Below are 17,367 nucleotides of genomic sequence, written 5' to 3'. Positions count from 1 at the left end.
ATGCTGTAAAAATGAATATATTTCCTAGATTACAATATTTATTCCAAACATTACCAATACAACTGCCCCAGAAGTTTTTTCAAGAGTTGAATAAATATGTGAGGAAGTTTCATTGGAAAGGTAAGATGTCAAGAATATTGTTGGAAAAATCGACATGCAAATTTGACCTAGGAGGGTTACAACTCCCAAATTTTAAGAATTATTATAAAGCAAATCAACTTAGAATTATTGCATCTTTTTTTGAAGAAGAAAAATCGGCATGGATTAGAATAGAGTTAGATAAGATAGAAGAAAATATACCAGAAGATTTTATATATAAATGGGAATCCAAATGGATACGGGAAAAGAAAGAATCTCATATTAAAACATTTGATTGATTTATGGAATAAGGTAATTGTGGATGATGAGATAAAGAAATTTTTATTAGCAAAGAGAACCCTAATTCAAAATATTCCTTTTATAATGGATAATCAACTTTTATATAACTGGTTTCAAAAAGGGATCAGATATATAGGTGACTGTTTTGAAGGAGGTATATCGATGTTCTTTGATCAATTAAAGAATAAATATAAAATATCAAATAACACTCTTTTCTGTTATTTTCAATTAAAGGCCTATTTAAGAGATAAACTAGGTCAAACAATGTTAAAGCTAAAACCTAATGAAATAGAAACTTTAATTCAAAAAGGAAAAATTAAAAAATTTACGTCTTGTATGTATAATTTGATTCAAAAACAGACAATTAAACCAGGAATTCATAAGTCAAGACAAAAATGGGAAACTGATTTGAATATTAAAATTGATTAAAATAATTGGTCAAGACTATGTCTTGATAGTATGACAAATACAATAAATGTCTGACTTAGATTAGTACAATACAATTTTTTACATCAATTTTATATTACACCACAAAAAATAAATAGATTAAACCCAAATTTATCTGACCAATGTTTCCGATGTAATCGAGAAATCAGTACTTTTTTACACTCTACTTGATCTTGTTTTAAAATTCAACCTTTTGGATTAATCTAAGACTTTTACTGGAACAAATTATTGGAATACAACTTCCACATAACCCAACATTACTCTTATTAGGCGATATTGAAGGGATAATACCGAAACCTAAATTGAATAAATATCAGAAAAAAAATTATAAAAATTGCATTGGCAGTAGCCAAAAAAGCTATTGCAGTTACTTGGAAATCAGATTCATACTTAACTATGGATCGTTGGAATAATGAAATTTTTAGCTGCATTCCACTTGAAAAAATTACTTATAATTTAAGAAATGAATATGATATATTTTTGAAAATTTGGCACCCCATCTACAAAAGATAGGACTAGATATATAGGTCCTTTGAAGATAAAATTATTAGTTATTTGGGGGAAAAAGATAAAGATATATACTAAAGTTATTTTGAACTCCATGGAGCATGTGGGGATCCTCCGATATCCAGGCAATCCTTCCTTCTTTCTTTCTTTCTTTTTTTTTAGACAGGGATGTAAGGGGGGAAGGGTTAAGGGGAGGGGCTAATATTAATTTTCACTATTCTATTATTCTATTCATTGTATACAATTCTTTTAATTAAAAAATATATTTAAAAAAAGAGCATAAGACACTGGAGCTGGAAAAGATGTACTGACCCCTTGAGTCAGTACCATCACTTTAAGTCTTGCCTGAGCTTCAAAGCAAATTTATTATCAAAGTACATATATGTCAGAATATGCTACCCTGGGATTTATTTTCTTGTGGGCATTCACGGCAGAATAAATGAATAAATAAATAAATAAATAAATAGCCCTCTGTACCACTCTCATTCATCGATGCTCTATTGAATAAATTCCTAACCTATTCAACCTTTGCCTATAACTCAGGTCCTCAAGTCCTGGCAACATCCTTGTAAATTTTTCCTGCATCCTTTCAATCTTATTTTGTCTGACACCTTATAATGTTTCAGGGGAGACTCCATGTAGAAGCTGTCCAATATTCAAAGTTCAAAGCAAATTTATTATCAAGGTACAGATATGTCACCACGTACAACCCTGAGATTTGTTTTCTTGCAGGAATCCTCATTAAATCCAAGAAACATGATCAAATCAATGAAAGATGAACAGAACGGACAAACAACCAGAGTGCAAAATGCACCGAACTGCAGATATAAAAGAAAAAATGAAATAATAATAACAAATAAACGAGTGATAAATATCGAGAACATGAGATGAAGAATCCTTGAAAGTGAGTCCATTGGCTGTGGGAACAGTTCAATGGTGGGGCAACTGAAGTTGGGTGAAGTCATCCCCTTTGTTTCAAGGGTCTTATGGTTGAGGGGCAATAACTGTTTCTGAACCTGGTGGCATGAGTCTTGAGACTCCTGTGCTTTCTTCCTGATTGTGACAGCGAGAAGAGAGTATGGCCTGGATGGCGGGGGCCGTAGAGACTCTGCTACCAATGAACTCCTTCCTAGTTTTTAAGCCAGCTGCCATTGTCATTCATTTATTGCTGTGACAAATACATTGTTCCAAGTTTCCCCAAAAAGCAGCTGTCTTTGACAGTAGTTATGCTGGCCATGTATTGATCCTCGAATTGGGCACAGTGAGCCACAACAGTGCCATCTGTTGGACCCTTCCATGCAGAAACAAATTGATCCACTTTATGAAAACACTGTATGCACACCATCTACAGCAAATTGTTCTTGATGAGGATCCAAACTGTAAAGTCATCAGTACAGTAACACTAAATCGCTGTTAGAAAGGAGCATGGATGATAGGAAAGTGGGGTTATGTGGGAGGAAAGGGTTAGATTGAACGTAGAGTAGGCTAAATGTTCAGCACAACATCATAGGTCGAAAGGCCTGTTCTCTGCTGATTATGTTCTATGTTCTTTGATAAGTGACTAAGGCCTGTACTAAGTTAAAGGTATAAGACATTTAAACGCCTCAAAATGGCACACGGATCAAAGAAAAATGGAAGGCTGTGTGGGAGGGAAAGGTTAGATTGATCTTGGAGTGTGTTAAAAGGTTGGCGCTACATCATGGGCTGAAGGGGCCTATACTGTGCTGAAGCATTCTCTATCTCTGTCTTCAGATTCCCCTCCACCATTTGATTTCTGAATGGACAATGAACCCATGAACACAACCTCACTATTTTTGCTTTCTTTTGCACTACTTACTTAATTTTTGAGGACATCTTCAAAAAGCGATGCCACAAACACATCATTAAGGACCCTCGCTACCCAGGACATGCCCTCTCCTCATTACTACCATCAAGGAGGAAGTACAGGAGCCTGAAGACACGGTTAACGTTTTTAGTTCCTCCCCTCTGCCATCAGATTTCTGAACTGTCAATTAACCCAGGAACATTACCTCTCTATTTTTGCGCTACTTATTTAATTATTATATATGTATTTTATATATTGTAATTGAAGTATTGCATTATACTGCCGCTGCAAAATAACAACATTCATGACATATGTCAGTGATAACAAATCTGATTCTGATTCTGGTATGTGGATCTGTAATACAATGAACAAGGGATGAAACAGTCCAGGAGAAATGATCTTTTGTTTCACGTCTGTTCAGGAGTACATAAAGTATTTGGACAGATTATCCAGGTCTTTATTTGCATAGCCTTTTGTCTATGTAAACTCTAGTCACGAACTGTCTGTGGTTGCTTAGCAATTTGCAAATCACACAGATCATGGCCTAGCAACCCTTGTGGATCTCAGCACGACCCTTTTCTGCCCAACTTCACATCCCCAATCCCCATCACGCTTCAGGATTTCCTCTGGAAATTTTCTCAGCTCCTCCTTTATGACAAAACCTAATGAGGAGTGGGTTTCCTCCGGGTGCTCTGGTTTCCTCCCACAGCCCAAAGACGTACTGGTTGGTAGTTTAATTGGTCATTGTAAGTTGTCCCGTGATTAGGCTGGGGTTAAGTAGGCAGGTTGCTAGGCAGCGTGGCTCTTTGGGCAGGAAGGGCCTGTTCCACACTGTATCTCTAAATAAAATAAAAAATATAATAAGCATTAGCTTCATATTCATTTATTTGTCACATGTACTTCGAAACGTTCAGTCATTTGCATTAACAGCCGACACAAGCTAAGGAATGCAGCCCGTGGGTGTCATCACATATTCTGGCGCCGTTATCTCATGGCCCACAATACTTGGCAGAACAACACCAATAACTTCCAGTAAGATGGTGGTGTGTTTGGATGCAGCAACCTCTCAGGGGGCCAACCAAAGGTTATTTTTGTTTTTTTAAAACATCACTTTTCTGATTGCAGGACACTAAGAACTTCATGTACTGCAGGCTTATCCCATCAATGAGCTACTAGCTGGTGGGAGGAGCTGGACGGTACGGATCACGTTACTGCTTGCTGCAGGAAGGCATTGGAGTCACTGCGCAACCTATCAGCGAGTGGTTGTCTTGGACATTTCTCTTGTGTTGGGTATTGATAATGCAAAACTCTGCCGATCCGTTCCCTTCTTGACCGGTGAGACAGGTGGCAGGGGAGGTGCACGGCTTCAGTCGGAGTGAGGACGAGGCCTCAAGTCTCGTGCTTGCCTGTTGCAGCAATCCGGAGAAGAGATACTGGAGGCGGCGTAGCGTGGCGTCCATGCTGGGTCGTAGGCTGGACCCTTCTATTGATGCTGCCCTGCAGTGGTCGATCAGTGGAATGACAAGCTGGAATGCGTGCCTGCGTCGTCTGCGGACTGCTGTGAACTGCTTGTTCTGGCCAATAACACCCATGGCCCAGCAATTTACAGGACATGTCAGTCAAGGACGTGCTCTATATATACATACTTACATATATATATGTGTGTGTGTGTGTGTGTGTGGTATATGTGCTTTGTGCTCTGTATGACTGTCGGTACTGTGTTTTGCACCTTGGCACCGGAGTAAGACTGTTTCGTTTGGCTGTATTCATGGGTATTAGAACATAGAAAGTAGAAATTTACAGCACATTACAGGCCCTTCAGCCCACAATGTTGTGCCGACCATGTAACCTACTCTAGAAACTGCCTAGAATTTCCCCAGTGCATAGTATTCATGTATGGTTGAATGATCATTTAAACTTGAACTTGGTCTTTAACAAAGCAACAGTGATGAAGCAGCAACAGTGAACAAGCCTCGGTGGAAAATGACACATAGAACAAGGCAGGCGCAGACGGCCTTTCCGCAGAGTACAGAGAAAATTTACAAGGATGTTTCTGGGACCTGAAGACATGAGTATTAGAGGAAGGCTGAAAAGGTTTGGACTTTATTCGCTGGAGAGTAGGAGAACGAGGGGAGATTTCACAGAGGTATACAAAATTATGAGGGGTATAGATAGGGAAATACAAGGAGGCTTTTTCCACTGAGGCTGGGTGAGATGACAACTAGAGGTTATGGGTTAAGGGTGAAAGGTGAAATGTTTAAGGGCAATATGAGGGGGAACTTCTTCCCTCAGAGGGCGGTGAGAGTGAGGAATGAGCTGCCAGTGCAAGTGGGTTTCGGTTTAAACAGTTAAGAGAAGTTTGGACAGGTACATGGATGGGAGAAGTATGGAGGGCTGATGTCTGGGGACAGGTCAATGGGTCGAGGCAGATTAATGGTTTGACATGGGCTAGTTGGGCTAAAGGGTTTGTTTTTGTGCTGTAGTGTCCCATGTCTCTATATGGTACGTGCCACTGGCTTCACTGGTTTTGACCAAAGTTCATGAACTGAAACATTCTTTCTTTCCCTTTGCTGTCTTGAAGCCAAGTTTGTGAGTTTAGCTTATGGCCACCTATTATTTTTGCCAACATCACGGGAGTTGGTGACCTCCCCTCTCCAAGGCCAACGGGATCAAATTGAATGTTGCGGGCATGCTATGTTGGCGGAGGGTGGAATGTATAGCAACACTTGCAGGCTGCCCCCAGCGCATCGTTAGCACATCACAGTATGTTTTGATGCACATGTGACAAAAAGTCTGAATTTGATTCTGAATCTGAACCTTACTCTGCATTTATTGTTTGTCCCCTACTTCGGAGGGAGTGGGAAGTGAAAGGGAAACCTAATGGCTGCTGAGGTGCCTGGAGAGGTGTGGACGTGGAGAGGATGTTTCCTTTAATAGGAGATTATGGGATCTGAGGGCACAATCTCAGAATAAATGGATGTCCCTTTAAAACTGCGATGAGAAGGAATCTCACTAGAGGGTGGAATTCATTGCCACAAATGCCTGTTGTGGCCAAGTCTCTGGGTATATTTAAGGCAGAGATTGGTAGGTTCTTGCTTGGTAATGGGGTTAAGGGTTAAGGGGAGGAGGCTTGAGGATAGGGCTGCAAATGATTCAAACATGATGGATTGGCAGAGCAGACTCAATGGGTTGAATGCCTAATTCTGCTTCTATGTCTGACAAAGAGTCTAGGCCTCCCATTCCCCACTACTTTTCCATGTAACCGATACTCACCAATTGCCCCATCAATCTGTCACCAAACCTCCCCCTCCCTCCAGATTCTCCCACTCAGCTAAGCAATTTACAATGGCCAATTAACCTCCCCACTCACAGGTATTTGGGATATGGGAGGAAACCGGAGTATCTGAAGGAAACCAGGATGTTAGGGAAATAGATGTTTGAGTACCAGTGATATGGCAATGTATGTGATATGTCAGTGTAAAATTTAATGGCAAAACTTGTAAAGTGAATGAAAATCAGGTTTATTATCACTGATATGAGTCATGAAATGTGTTGTTTTGTGACAGCAGTACAGTGCAAAGCATAAAAATTACTGTAAGTTACAAAAATACCATAAGACATAGGTGTGGAGTTAGGCAGTTTGGCCCTGTTGTGATATCATGTGTCATGTGCAAGAACATGATTGGACAGAGTTATGAGCATGTGCAGAAATGACGGAATGGTCTAGAAACTTGTATGTTAAAACGTAGTTGCTGTTTGCTGTTAAATAAAAGTTCTAATTCTTCCAGAATTGTTCTTAGTAACCCAGGGTACGTATAAAGAACACAACATGGTGTCAGAAGTAGGTCTGGAAGAATAATACAGAAACAGAAGAATCAAAGATAATAGAAGAAAACAAAAGAGCGTGCAAACCGTTTTGGGTGTGCTAGCAGTTTTAAACATGGAAGTTCTGCAAACTCCATCAGTGCTTCAGCTGACTGGAAACGTTGCTGAAAACTGAAAAAATTTAAACAGTGTTTTGAAATTTTATTTATCGGCAATCGGAGCAGAAAATAAATTGGGAAAAATGAGAGCTGCCATTCTACTCCACATGATTGGTGACAACACAGTTGAGATATATAATCATTTTACTTTTGAGAATGGAGATAACTTGAATCTAAAAGCGATAATTGACAAGTTTGAAGCATTTTGAATATTGAAGCACAATGTGATGTATGAATGGTACAAATTCTTTACATGTAAGCAGAAAGCTGGTGAAACGAATGATCAATTTGTTACCGAGTTGAGAAACTGCAGTAAAACATGCGAGTTTGCAGAGCTGACGGACTCTCTTGTTAAAGACAGAATTGTTTGTGGCATTCTGGATGATGCTCTGAGAGAAAGACTCTTAAGAGAACCAGATGTAAATTTGGAAACAGCTTTGGTTCTCTGAAAAACTTTGGAAACTGTAAAGTTGCAGGCTAAAGAGCTTTTTATTGAGAACTACAGCGTACACGCTGTGAATAACCACAAACATGTTAGAAAAAATAATGAAGTGGCAACAAAACCGACAGCGAGCAAGACGTCATCCGAAAAGGAAAAGCTTTGTGATCGCTGTGGGTGGCAACATCAGCCAAAACAATGTCCAGCGCACGGGAAAATGTGCAACAACCATCGTAAGGGTAATCATTTTTCACGCTGTTGCAGAAGTAGAAAGGAAATAAAACACATAAATGCAGTGCTTGAAAATGAATGCGAGGAGTTTTATATAGATGTGCTTTGTGAAAACAAACAAAGTGAGATTGACTGGACTATGCCATTGCAAGTGAACCAAAACAATATTCTGTTTAAACTGGATACTGGAGCACAAGTAAATATTCCTGCAGAATCTGAGTTTAATGCATTAAAGCGACGACCAAAGTTACATCAGACAAATATAAAAGTGACTGGGTATTCAGGTGCAGACATTCCAGTTAAAGGAACATGTATGGCAAAAGTATCACACAAGAATATTGAGCACATGCTTTCATTTGTGGTCGAGACAAAAAATGTACAGTCAGTACTAGGTTTATCTGCCTGTGAGAGACTGAATTTGGTGAAAAGAGTCTTAGTCCTGGATAGTGACACGGAGTCAGAATACAGTGACTTGATGAATGAGAGAGAGAGAACAGAATTTGAATCCAATGCGGCAAAAGTAAAAGAAGTCATAAAGAAAAATGCCAGATCCCTCCCTTTGTTATCAGCATCTGACAAAACATTGCCACCAAAACCAAACTTGCCGGTACAGTACAATACTGATTTGAAGCCAAAGAGTGACAAGAATCAGGATCCAATTGAAGAAGTGAAAGCACAAGTGAAGGAATTGAGAAGTTTTATTGAAATTATGAAGTTTCAAAATAAAAAAGAGATTCCACAGTTAATGAATGAATTGTGATTTCTTCTCAAAGACCTCAAGCAAGAGCCAGCTTCAGAGATTCCATTAACTGATGCAGACCAGACGAAACATGAAAATAACGAAACACAAGAACAGTGTGAACCACTTAGAAGGTTTACTCATGTTCGTAAACCTTCAGAGAGACTGATAGAGACATGTTAAATTATGTATTTGTTATGATTAATGTTGCTAATTATTTTTCTTTTTAAGGGAAGGAAGATGTGGTGATATCATGTGTCATGTGTAAGAATGTGATTGTACAGGGTTATGAGGATGCACAGAAATGACAGAATAATCTAGAAACGTATGTTAAAACATGGTTGCTGTTTGCTGTTAAATAGAAGTTCTAATTCTTCCTGAATATGGTTTGTTCTTAGTAACCCATGGTACGTATAAAGAACTCAGCTGGCCCATCAAGTCTGCTCTTCCATTTTGTCATGGCTGATCTATTTCCCTTTCAACTCCATTCTCCTGCTTTCTCCCCATAACCTTTCACACCCTGACTAATCAGGAACCTATCAGCCTCTGCCTTAAATATACCCAATGATCTGGTCTCCATGCTGACTTTGGCCTATTTTACTGTGTGCCTCCAAATACCCCCAAACCACATTGTTAACAATGAGTAATAGTGCCCAAAGAGAAAACGTTTAGAAATCTGATGGAGGAGGGGAAGGAGCTGTTCCCAGGATCGTTGAATGAGGGTTTTCAAGGTTCTTCCTGATTGTAGGAATGTAGACCTGTTCTGGATAGTGAGGGTCAAAAATGGTGCAATTCACCTTCTTGAGGCAACCTCTCTACGTGATTGCTCATGAATAGTTAAAAGTATTAAAATAACACTTATCTTCTCCGACCATTTCTCACAGGACTGGTGACTTCCACTTTGACGGTGGAGTGTTGGTTGAGATTTGTGGGGTGGCAGCTCCAGAGGAACCACTGCCTGAGCCACAGAGACTGGGCTTTTTCAGCACCATGCAGCCAGTTTAACATATAAAGGGAGAACAAGTCTCTGCACCAAACTTTACTGCTCTAATCCGTTTTACCATCCCTCACAAATAATTAACTACCTATACCATAACAATGTCCATTCCGAATTTCTTTATGACATAGTAGAGGCCACTGGGCACTCCAAAGCTATGGTAGAATGTAGAACATAAGTAAAAAAGAAATGGGAGTGGGAGTAGGCCATCTGGCCTGTTGAGCCTGCTCCTCCATTCAAACAAATCCCCTATGCTTTCCTTCGATCCCGGTACTTACCCTTGCAGGTGCTACACCTGCCCCGTTCACCTCCACCCTCATCTCCATTCAAGACCCCAAACAGACCATCCAGGTGAGGCAACACGTCACCTGTTAATCTGCTGGGATCGTCTATTGTGTCTCGTACTCCCAAAGTGGTCTCCCCCGCATTAGTGAGACCCGTCATAAATTGGAGGTCCGTTTCGTCAAGCACCTTTGCTCCATCTGCCAAAAGCAGAAATTCCCGGTGGCCAAACATTTTAATTCTGATTCCCATTCCTATTCTGACATGTCGGTTCATGGCCTCTTCTTTTGCCATGATGAGGCCACCCTTAGGGTGGAGGAACAATTCCTTATATTCCATTTAGGTAGCTCTAACTTGATGGTATGAATATTGATTTCTCCTTGTGGTTAAAAAAAGTTCCCTCCCCTTCTCCTCATCTCTCATTCACCACTCTGGCCTCTTCCCTCTTTTCATCTGCCTATCACCTCCACCTTGGGTGTTTCCTCATTCCCTTTTTCCTATTGCTCCACTCTCCTCTCCTATCAGATTCCTTCCTCTCCAGCCTATTACCTTTTCCACGCACCTGACTTCACCTATCACGTTCCAGCTAGTCTCCTTCCCCTCCCCCCACATTTTTATTCTGGCATCTTCCCCTTCCTTTCTAGTCCTGATGAAGGGTCACAGCCTGAAATGTTAACTGATTATTCATTTCCATAAGATATAGGAGAGGAATTAGGCCATTTGGCCCATCAAGTCTGCTTCGTCAATTCATCGTGGCTGATCCAATTTTCCCCTCAGCCCTCAGTCTTCTCTACATATCCCTCAATGCCCTGACCAATCAAGAATCTATCAACTTCTGCCTTAAATATACATAAAGACTTTCCCTCCATTGCTCCCTGTGGCAAAGAATTCCACAGGTTCACCACTATCTGTCTAAAGAAGTTCATCTTCATCTCTGATCTAAAAGGACACCCCCCTATTCCGAGGCTGTGTCCTCTGAGCTTAGACTCTCCCTCCATAGCCAACATCCTCTCCACATCCGCTCTATCAAGGCCTTTTACCATTCAATAGGTTTCAATGAGGTCACCCCACATCCTTCTGAACCTCATTTTTGTGAACCTCCTTTGAACTCCCTCCAGTTTCAGCACATCGTTTCTAAGATAACCGGCTCAAACCTGCTCACAGTGCTCCAAGTGAGGCCCCACCAGTACTTCATCAAGTCTCAACATTACATCCTATCTCTTATATTCTAGTCCTCTTGAAATGAGTGCTAACATTGCATTTGCCTTCCTCACCACAGATTCAACCTGCAAATTAACCTTGAGGGAATCCTGCACAAGGGCTCCCGAGACCCTTTGCATCTTGGTTTATTTGTATTTTCTCTCCATTTAGAAAATAGTCAACCCCTTCATTTCTTCTGCCGAAGTGCATGACCATACACTTCCCAAAACTGTATTCATTCTGCTATTTCTTTGCCCATTCTCCTAATCTAAGTCCTTCTGTAGCCTCTCTACTTCCTCTAAACTACTTGCCCCTTTACCTATCTTCATATTGTCTCCAAACTTTGCAACAAAGCCATCAATTCTATCATCCAAATCATTAACATATAACTTGAAAAGTATTGGTCCTAACACAGACTCTTGTGGAACACCACTAGTCACCGGCAGACAACCAGAAAGGGCTCCCTTTATTCCCACTCATTGCCTTCTGCCAGTTAGCCACTGCTTTATCTTTCCTGTAATACCATGTGCTCGTGGCTTGTTGTGTAGCCTTCATGTGTGGCACCTTGTCAAAGGCCTGAAAATCCAAGTAGACAACATCAACTGATTCTCCTTTGTCTATCCTGCTTGTTATTTCTTCAAAGTTATTCCAACAGGATGTTTCGTTGAGCACATGCACTCCATCCGCCAAAAGTGGAACTTCCCAGTGGCCACACATTTTAATTCCCATTCCCATTCCCATTCCTGTTCTGACACGTTGGTCTGTGGCCTCCTCTTGTGCCACAATGAGGCCATGTTCAGGGTGGAGCAGCACCTGATAAATATTCTGTCTGGGTAGCCTCCAACCTGTTGGCGTGGATAACAATTTTGCTTCTGGTAAAAAAAACATTTTCCCTCCCCCCCTTCATCTATTCCCCACTCTAGCCACTTAGCTCTTCTCACCTCCACCTGGGTCCCTTCTTCCTTCCCTTTCTCCTAATGGACCACTGTCCTCTCCTATCAGATTCCTTCCTCTCCAGCCCTTTACCTTTCCCACCCACCTGGCTTCACCTGTCACCTTCTAGCTATCCACCTCCCCCCTCCACCTTTTTATTCTGGTTTCTTCCCCCCTTCCTTTCCAGTCCTGAAGAAGGGTCACGGCCCAAAACATTGACTATTTGCTCGTTTCCATAGATGCTGCCTGACCTTCTGAATTCCTCCAGCATTTTGTGTGTGCCACCTTAAAATTATGCCCTGTCATATTAGCTAGCTCTCAGACAAATCTCGCTCTGACCACTAATTTTAATTTAACCTATTCTCCATACATTCTATCAACTCTCCTTCACACACACACCCCACCACCGTACCACTTCAGATTCTATCTACACTGAGAAACATTTGCAGCGACCAATTAATCTCCCACACACCTCTGGGACGTGGGAGGAAACCAGAGCAACCATGGATAACCCACTCAGTCTCAGAGGGAGGATGCAAACTCCATATAGTCATCACAGCTAATTCTGTGGTTGGGACATTACAAATAAATAGTGTTGTTTAAATCTAGGGTTCACCCTTCTAAAAAATGAGCACAGAGAAATGGCTTTTACCTTTAACGTGAGCTCTTCTTGTGGATCCTGATTGTACTGGGCTCTGTAGTAGACAGCATCTCGAGAGTAACAGCAAGGCTTGTCGAACGACAGCTTGAAATCGGGCCAGTTGCTTTCACTGAACATTAGCATGGATTTATCCCCTTTCACAAAAAAACTGGCGTACTTGGCAGAAATACCTCTCAGGGACATCATGCACCGGTAGGCGAGTTTCCTGAAAATGTCCTCCTGACTTTCAAAGTTAATCCAGTGCCATAGTTCCAGATCCGACATTTGGAAGGTCAATTTCTCCATATCCACCTGAGGAACATAACTGGGGACCCCATCCAGACTCCGAGCTTTCACCATTACTGATCTTCTGTTGAACGCACTGAATTTTTCTTCCGTGCTCAGTGGACTACTCGGGGTACTGAAGCTCGTTTTATTCCGAAGTATCATCTTCCCTTCATAGATGCCGTAGAGTGGGTTGGATATCTGAAATCCAGGGGAACAAGGCAGACTCTTGGACATCGAGGAGCCCACCAGAGCCCCTCCTGGAGCTGAGTTTGTCCTGTTGAGGGTCTTTTTCGGAAGTGGGGGCGGCTGTGAGTCATCGTGGTACTTCGTTTCAGGTGCCTTCCCTTGATCTGCCATTAGTGCTTCACTCACACTCTGCAGGGTCTTCGTAGGGGTCAAACTGGAGCGGACTTCAGCTGAAGGCCGAAAAGAAAACACTTGTTATTTTGCAAGGACAGATCTCCTGCAGATAAACTAAATATATCAGCATGGCACATGAATGAAAGAAAAATGGAGGGCTATGTAAGGTTAAGTTGCTCTTAAAGTAAGTTAAAGTTTGGCATAAAACATGGATGAAGGGCCTCTATTGTGCTGTATTGTGTTGTATTGTGCTGTAAGGGCCTCTATTGTGCTGTATTTTTCTGTGTTCCATGCTCGAGAAATACATATCCTTGGATTTAGCCACTATTACATGGTGCAAGCAGTAGAGCTCACTTTACATTTTAAGAAGATTATTTGTATGGGAGATTGATCAAAGATCCATCATTAGCTAAATAGAAGTTAATTTTAGACAGCTAATAAATTCTGTTTCTTGGAGGATGTGAACTTACTGCCAGGTTGATAAAGGCATGAAGCAAAACATTGATCACTTTCTCCATTTTTGGGCCTGGTTGATAGCAGCCATCACTATTTAAGATAGAACATTCAGTTGTGCCGACCTTTTAATCTATTCCCAAATCAATGTCATCCTTCCCGTCCACAAAGCCTTCCATTTTTCTTTCATTCATGTACCAAATTAAGATTCTCTTAAATCTCTGTGATGTATCTGCCTCTACGAGCACCCCAGGAAGGGTGTTCCAGGCATCCACCACTCTCTGCATGAAAAAAGCAGCCACATAGCCAAGTAAAACCAGACTGGACAGTGATTGAACTGATATATTATGGTACAATTATTGGATAGAAATCTTTTTTGGAGTGCTATGCAACAAAAATATTTTGTTTACATCAAGTACTATCATTGGTGACACCACACTTGGGGTACTGGCCTGTGACCTCTTCTCCTCATCTGCCTATCATCTGCCCTGGTACCCCTTTTACTTCCCCTTCTCCTATAGTCCACCTTCTTTTCCAATCAGACTCCTCCTTTACCAGCCCTTTACTTTTTCCACCTATCACCTCTCAATTTCTTACTTCACCCATTCCCCTATCCGGTCAGCGTCTCCCATTACCTTTTAGCATGTCATCCTTCCCCTCCCCTATCTTCTTATTCTGGCTTCTTCCCCTTTCCTTTCCAGTCCTGATGAAGGGTCTCAGCCCAACACGTTAACTGTTTATTAATTTCTATAGACATACGCACAAAATTATGGAGGAATGTAACAGACCAGGCAGCGTTTAATTCTAATTCCATTTCCAATTCCAGTTCCAGTTCCAATTCCAATTCCAATCCCAATTTCACTTCCAATTCCAATTCCATTTCCAATTCCTGTTCCAATTCCAATTTAATTCCATTTTCAATTCCAGTTCCAATTCCAATTCCATTTCCAATTCTAATTCCAATTCTAGTTCCAGTTCCAGTCCCAGTTCCAATTCCAATTTTGTTTTTCTGAATTTCCTCACTCCCTATTATCGTGACATTTAATAGCTATTCTGAAACTCCATCCTGCAGCAACATCCTAAGCTCTTTCCCTACCTAGCGTCCATTAAACCTTTTGTGTTGTTGTTCTCCAGGATGGGAAACAGGGCTACAGTCACCACTAGCACATCCCTTAAAGAGATCAGCTGACACTCACCTACCAGACCCATCTGATATAACAATGTGGGACTTGTCAGTGGGACTCCCCTCCCTCAAACTACAGGATCCCTCTGGTCTCCTCTCTCTGCCTGCCTTGACCCACACTACAAACTTGGCCCTCCTGTTCCTCGGTTCCCTCCCCCAGGCTCCCCACCCTCCACCTTTCTCAGTCCTGTGTGCTTGATATTGCTTGAGGCTCTCCGCTCGGTGCCTCCTGTCCCTTCCATTCTGCAGCTTCCAATGGAATGCTTTTGGTGAAATGCTGCCTTACTGGCAGAGAAACGTATTTATCATTGGTGGGCTGTGGACAATAAAAAATTTGGACAAGCCCCTCACACCACATAATGCACTCAACCATCGAGTGATGGAGCAGACTCGATGGGCCAAATGGCCTAATTCTGCTCTTATGTTATGGAGCACTCAGTTATACAGGTGACTGTGTAACAGATATTCCCCTTATGGAAATTTGCCCTTACAGAATTTATAAACCACTACCCAAAATTTTGAGATACAGAATAAAATTCTCTCTTATAAAAGTTATGCAAATATACTAAATAAATTAACACTTTTTTTCAGCTTGTGTTTCTTGAAGCATGTACAGGCAACATGAGTTCATGTTACAGATAATCTTAATACACATCATTATTTATTTATTGAGATACAGTGTGGAATAGGCCCTTCTGACCCTTTGAGCCATGTTGCCCAGCAACCCCTGAATTACCCCTAGCCTCATCATGGGACAATTTGTAATAACCAATTAAAACTACTAACTGCTATGTCTTTGGACTGTGGGAGGAAACTGGAGCACTCGGAGGAAACCCACACATTCATGGGGCGAAAATACAACATACAAGTTCCTTACAGACAGTGGCGGGAATTGAACCTGGGTTACTGGTGCTGTCGAGCATCGTGCTAAGAGCTACAAAACTGTCTCACTAGGTACACTCCCTCCTTATAACAGGGGGTTGTCTGTACTACAAGGAGCAAATTAAGAATGCGACAAGGTGGCAATGAATGGTGTTTCAGTGGCTGCCATACTCCTGGTAACAAGTAACCTTTACAGACAGCATGGGTCATTTCACGCAGCAATTATTGATGGGAATTTTAATGTCACTGAAGGTTGCAATACTGTGCAAAAGTCTTAGGCACATATGTAGAGCCAGGGTGCTTAAGATCTTTGCACAGTACTGTATTTGCCAACGTGGAGTGGAAAATGAGCTTTTAAATTTGGATGTTGGGAATAGCGATTATATTGCACCAAGGGAGGGGCGTGGGACAGGTGGCAGGGAAGGAGTGCCAGGGTTGTGAGGTGGTGAGGGTGCAGACACACCCAGCCCTGAGACACCAGGCAAGGTCATTTGATTCTAAACAATTGGTTTATTGATCATTACAGAATGTCTCTCTGGTGCTTCCCACTCCCTCCCCTTTCCCTTTTCTCAACCATGATTCCCCTCTTCCTACCCCCTTCCCACTCTCAGTTCACAATAGAGACCCACGTCAGAATCAGGTTTATCGTCACTCACATATGTCATGAAATTTGTTTTTTTTTTTGCAGCAGTACAGTGCGATACATAAAATTACTACATTACTGTGCAAAAATCGTAGGCATCCAAGGCATCCGAGAGAGAGAGAGAGAGAGACTTTGCAAAGTTTAGGATGGTGGTGAATATTGGTAGCTCGGGCTGAGGCATGTGAGCAGAGGCCTATAATGTTATGAGTTCTCCCAGAGAGCAACACCAACAACTGCAGACTGAGAACTTCATCTCAACTGCTGAAGAAACATCTGCAAGCTAATTGCCTAGCTCAGTCAACACCAAAACATCAAAATTTTTTCATGGTATTGTATATCAAACTTCTGTTATTCAAACTTTGCTCTAATTATACCATTAACCATGTTTCCCAGTGATAATGATATAATGTAAAGGTTTCCACTTTTCAATATGCTACCAATTAAATCAGCAGAGAGAGTGTGATTTAGACATTCACAGTAGAAGTAACCAATAAAAACTCTTGCTGGTTTAATGAGAATGGGGTGGGATTTAGAAATTAGTTATATTGTTCTAATATTTTAGCTCCTCTTTCTTGCTCATTCCTTTAGCTAGCCCCTCACCCAGTCTGTCTGTCTATTTGGCTCTTTCTTTTTCTCTCTTTTTCAGTCTCCTTCATTCTGTCCATCTCTCTTTGTCTCTCTTTCTGTCTCCCCTCTCTCTTTCTCTCTGTCCTCTTTCCACCTCGCTGTCCCATTTAACATCAATGAGGTTGTGCATTGACTTCATGATCATTAAAGTAAGTTGCTGTTTTTAATGCTAATCAGAGTGACGTCGTGTTTAATTCAATCTTGCAACTAAAATCTGTGAAGTGAGATTATTTCTTTTTGCCGTTTGTTAGTCTACATTTCCTCAAAACCTAACCTTTTGAAAATGTACATAAATTTTCAGTTCCACAAACCAGCGGTGGGTTGTGGTTT

At 41.3% G+C, this 17,367-nt stretch overlaps 1 protein-coding gene across 1 annotated transcript in view; it reads right to left on the bottom strand.

The window, feature by feature from the left end:
• peak3 (PEAK family member 3) overlaps positions 1 to 17,367 on the bottom strand; it is a 94,677-nt gene that overhangs the window by 11,668 nt on the left and 65,642 nt on the right. The window contains exon 3 of the mRNA XM_059991071.1: positions 12,614 to 13,305. Coding sequence (XP_059847054.1) covers positions 12,614 to 13,305 — 692 coding nt within the window. The remainder of the gene's footprint in view (positions 1 to 12,613; positions 13,306 to 17,367) is intronic.

This window comes from Hypanus sabinus, chromosome 16 (genome assembly GCF_030144855.1).
Source record: "Hypanus sabinus isolate sHypSab1 chromosome 16, sHypSab1.hap1, whole genome shotgun sequence".
NCBI lineage: Eukaryota > Metazoa > Chordata > Chondrichthyes > Myliobatiformes > Dasyatidae > Hypanus > Hypanus sabinus.
Note: the sequence above shows the minus strand (reverse complement) of the source record. Positions and strands in the feature narration are given on the sequence as shown.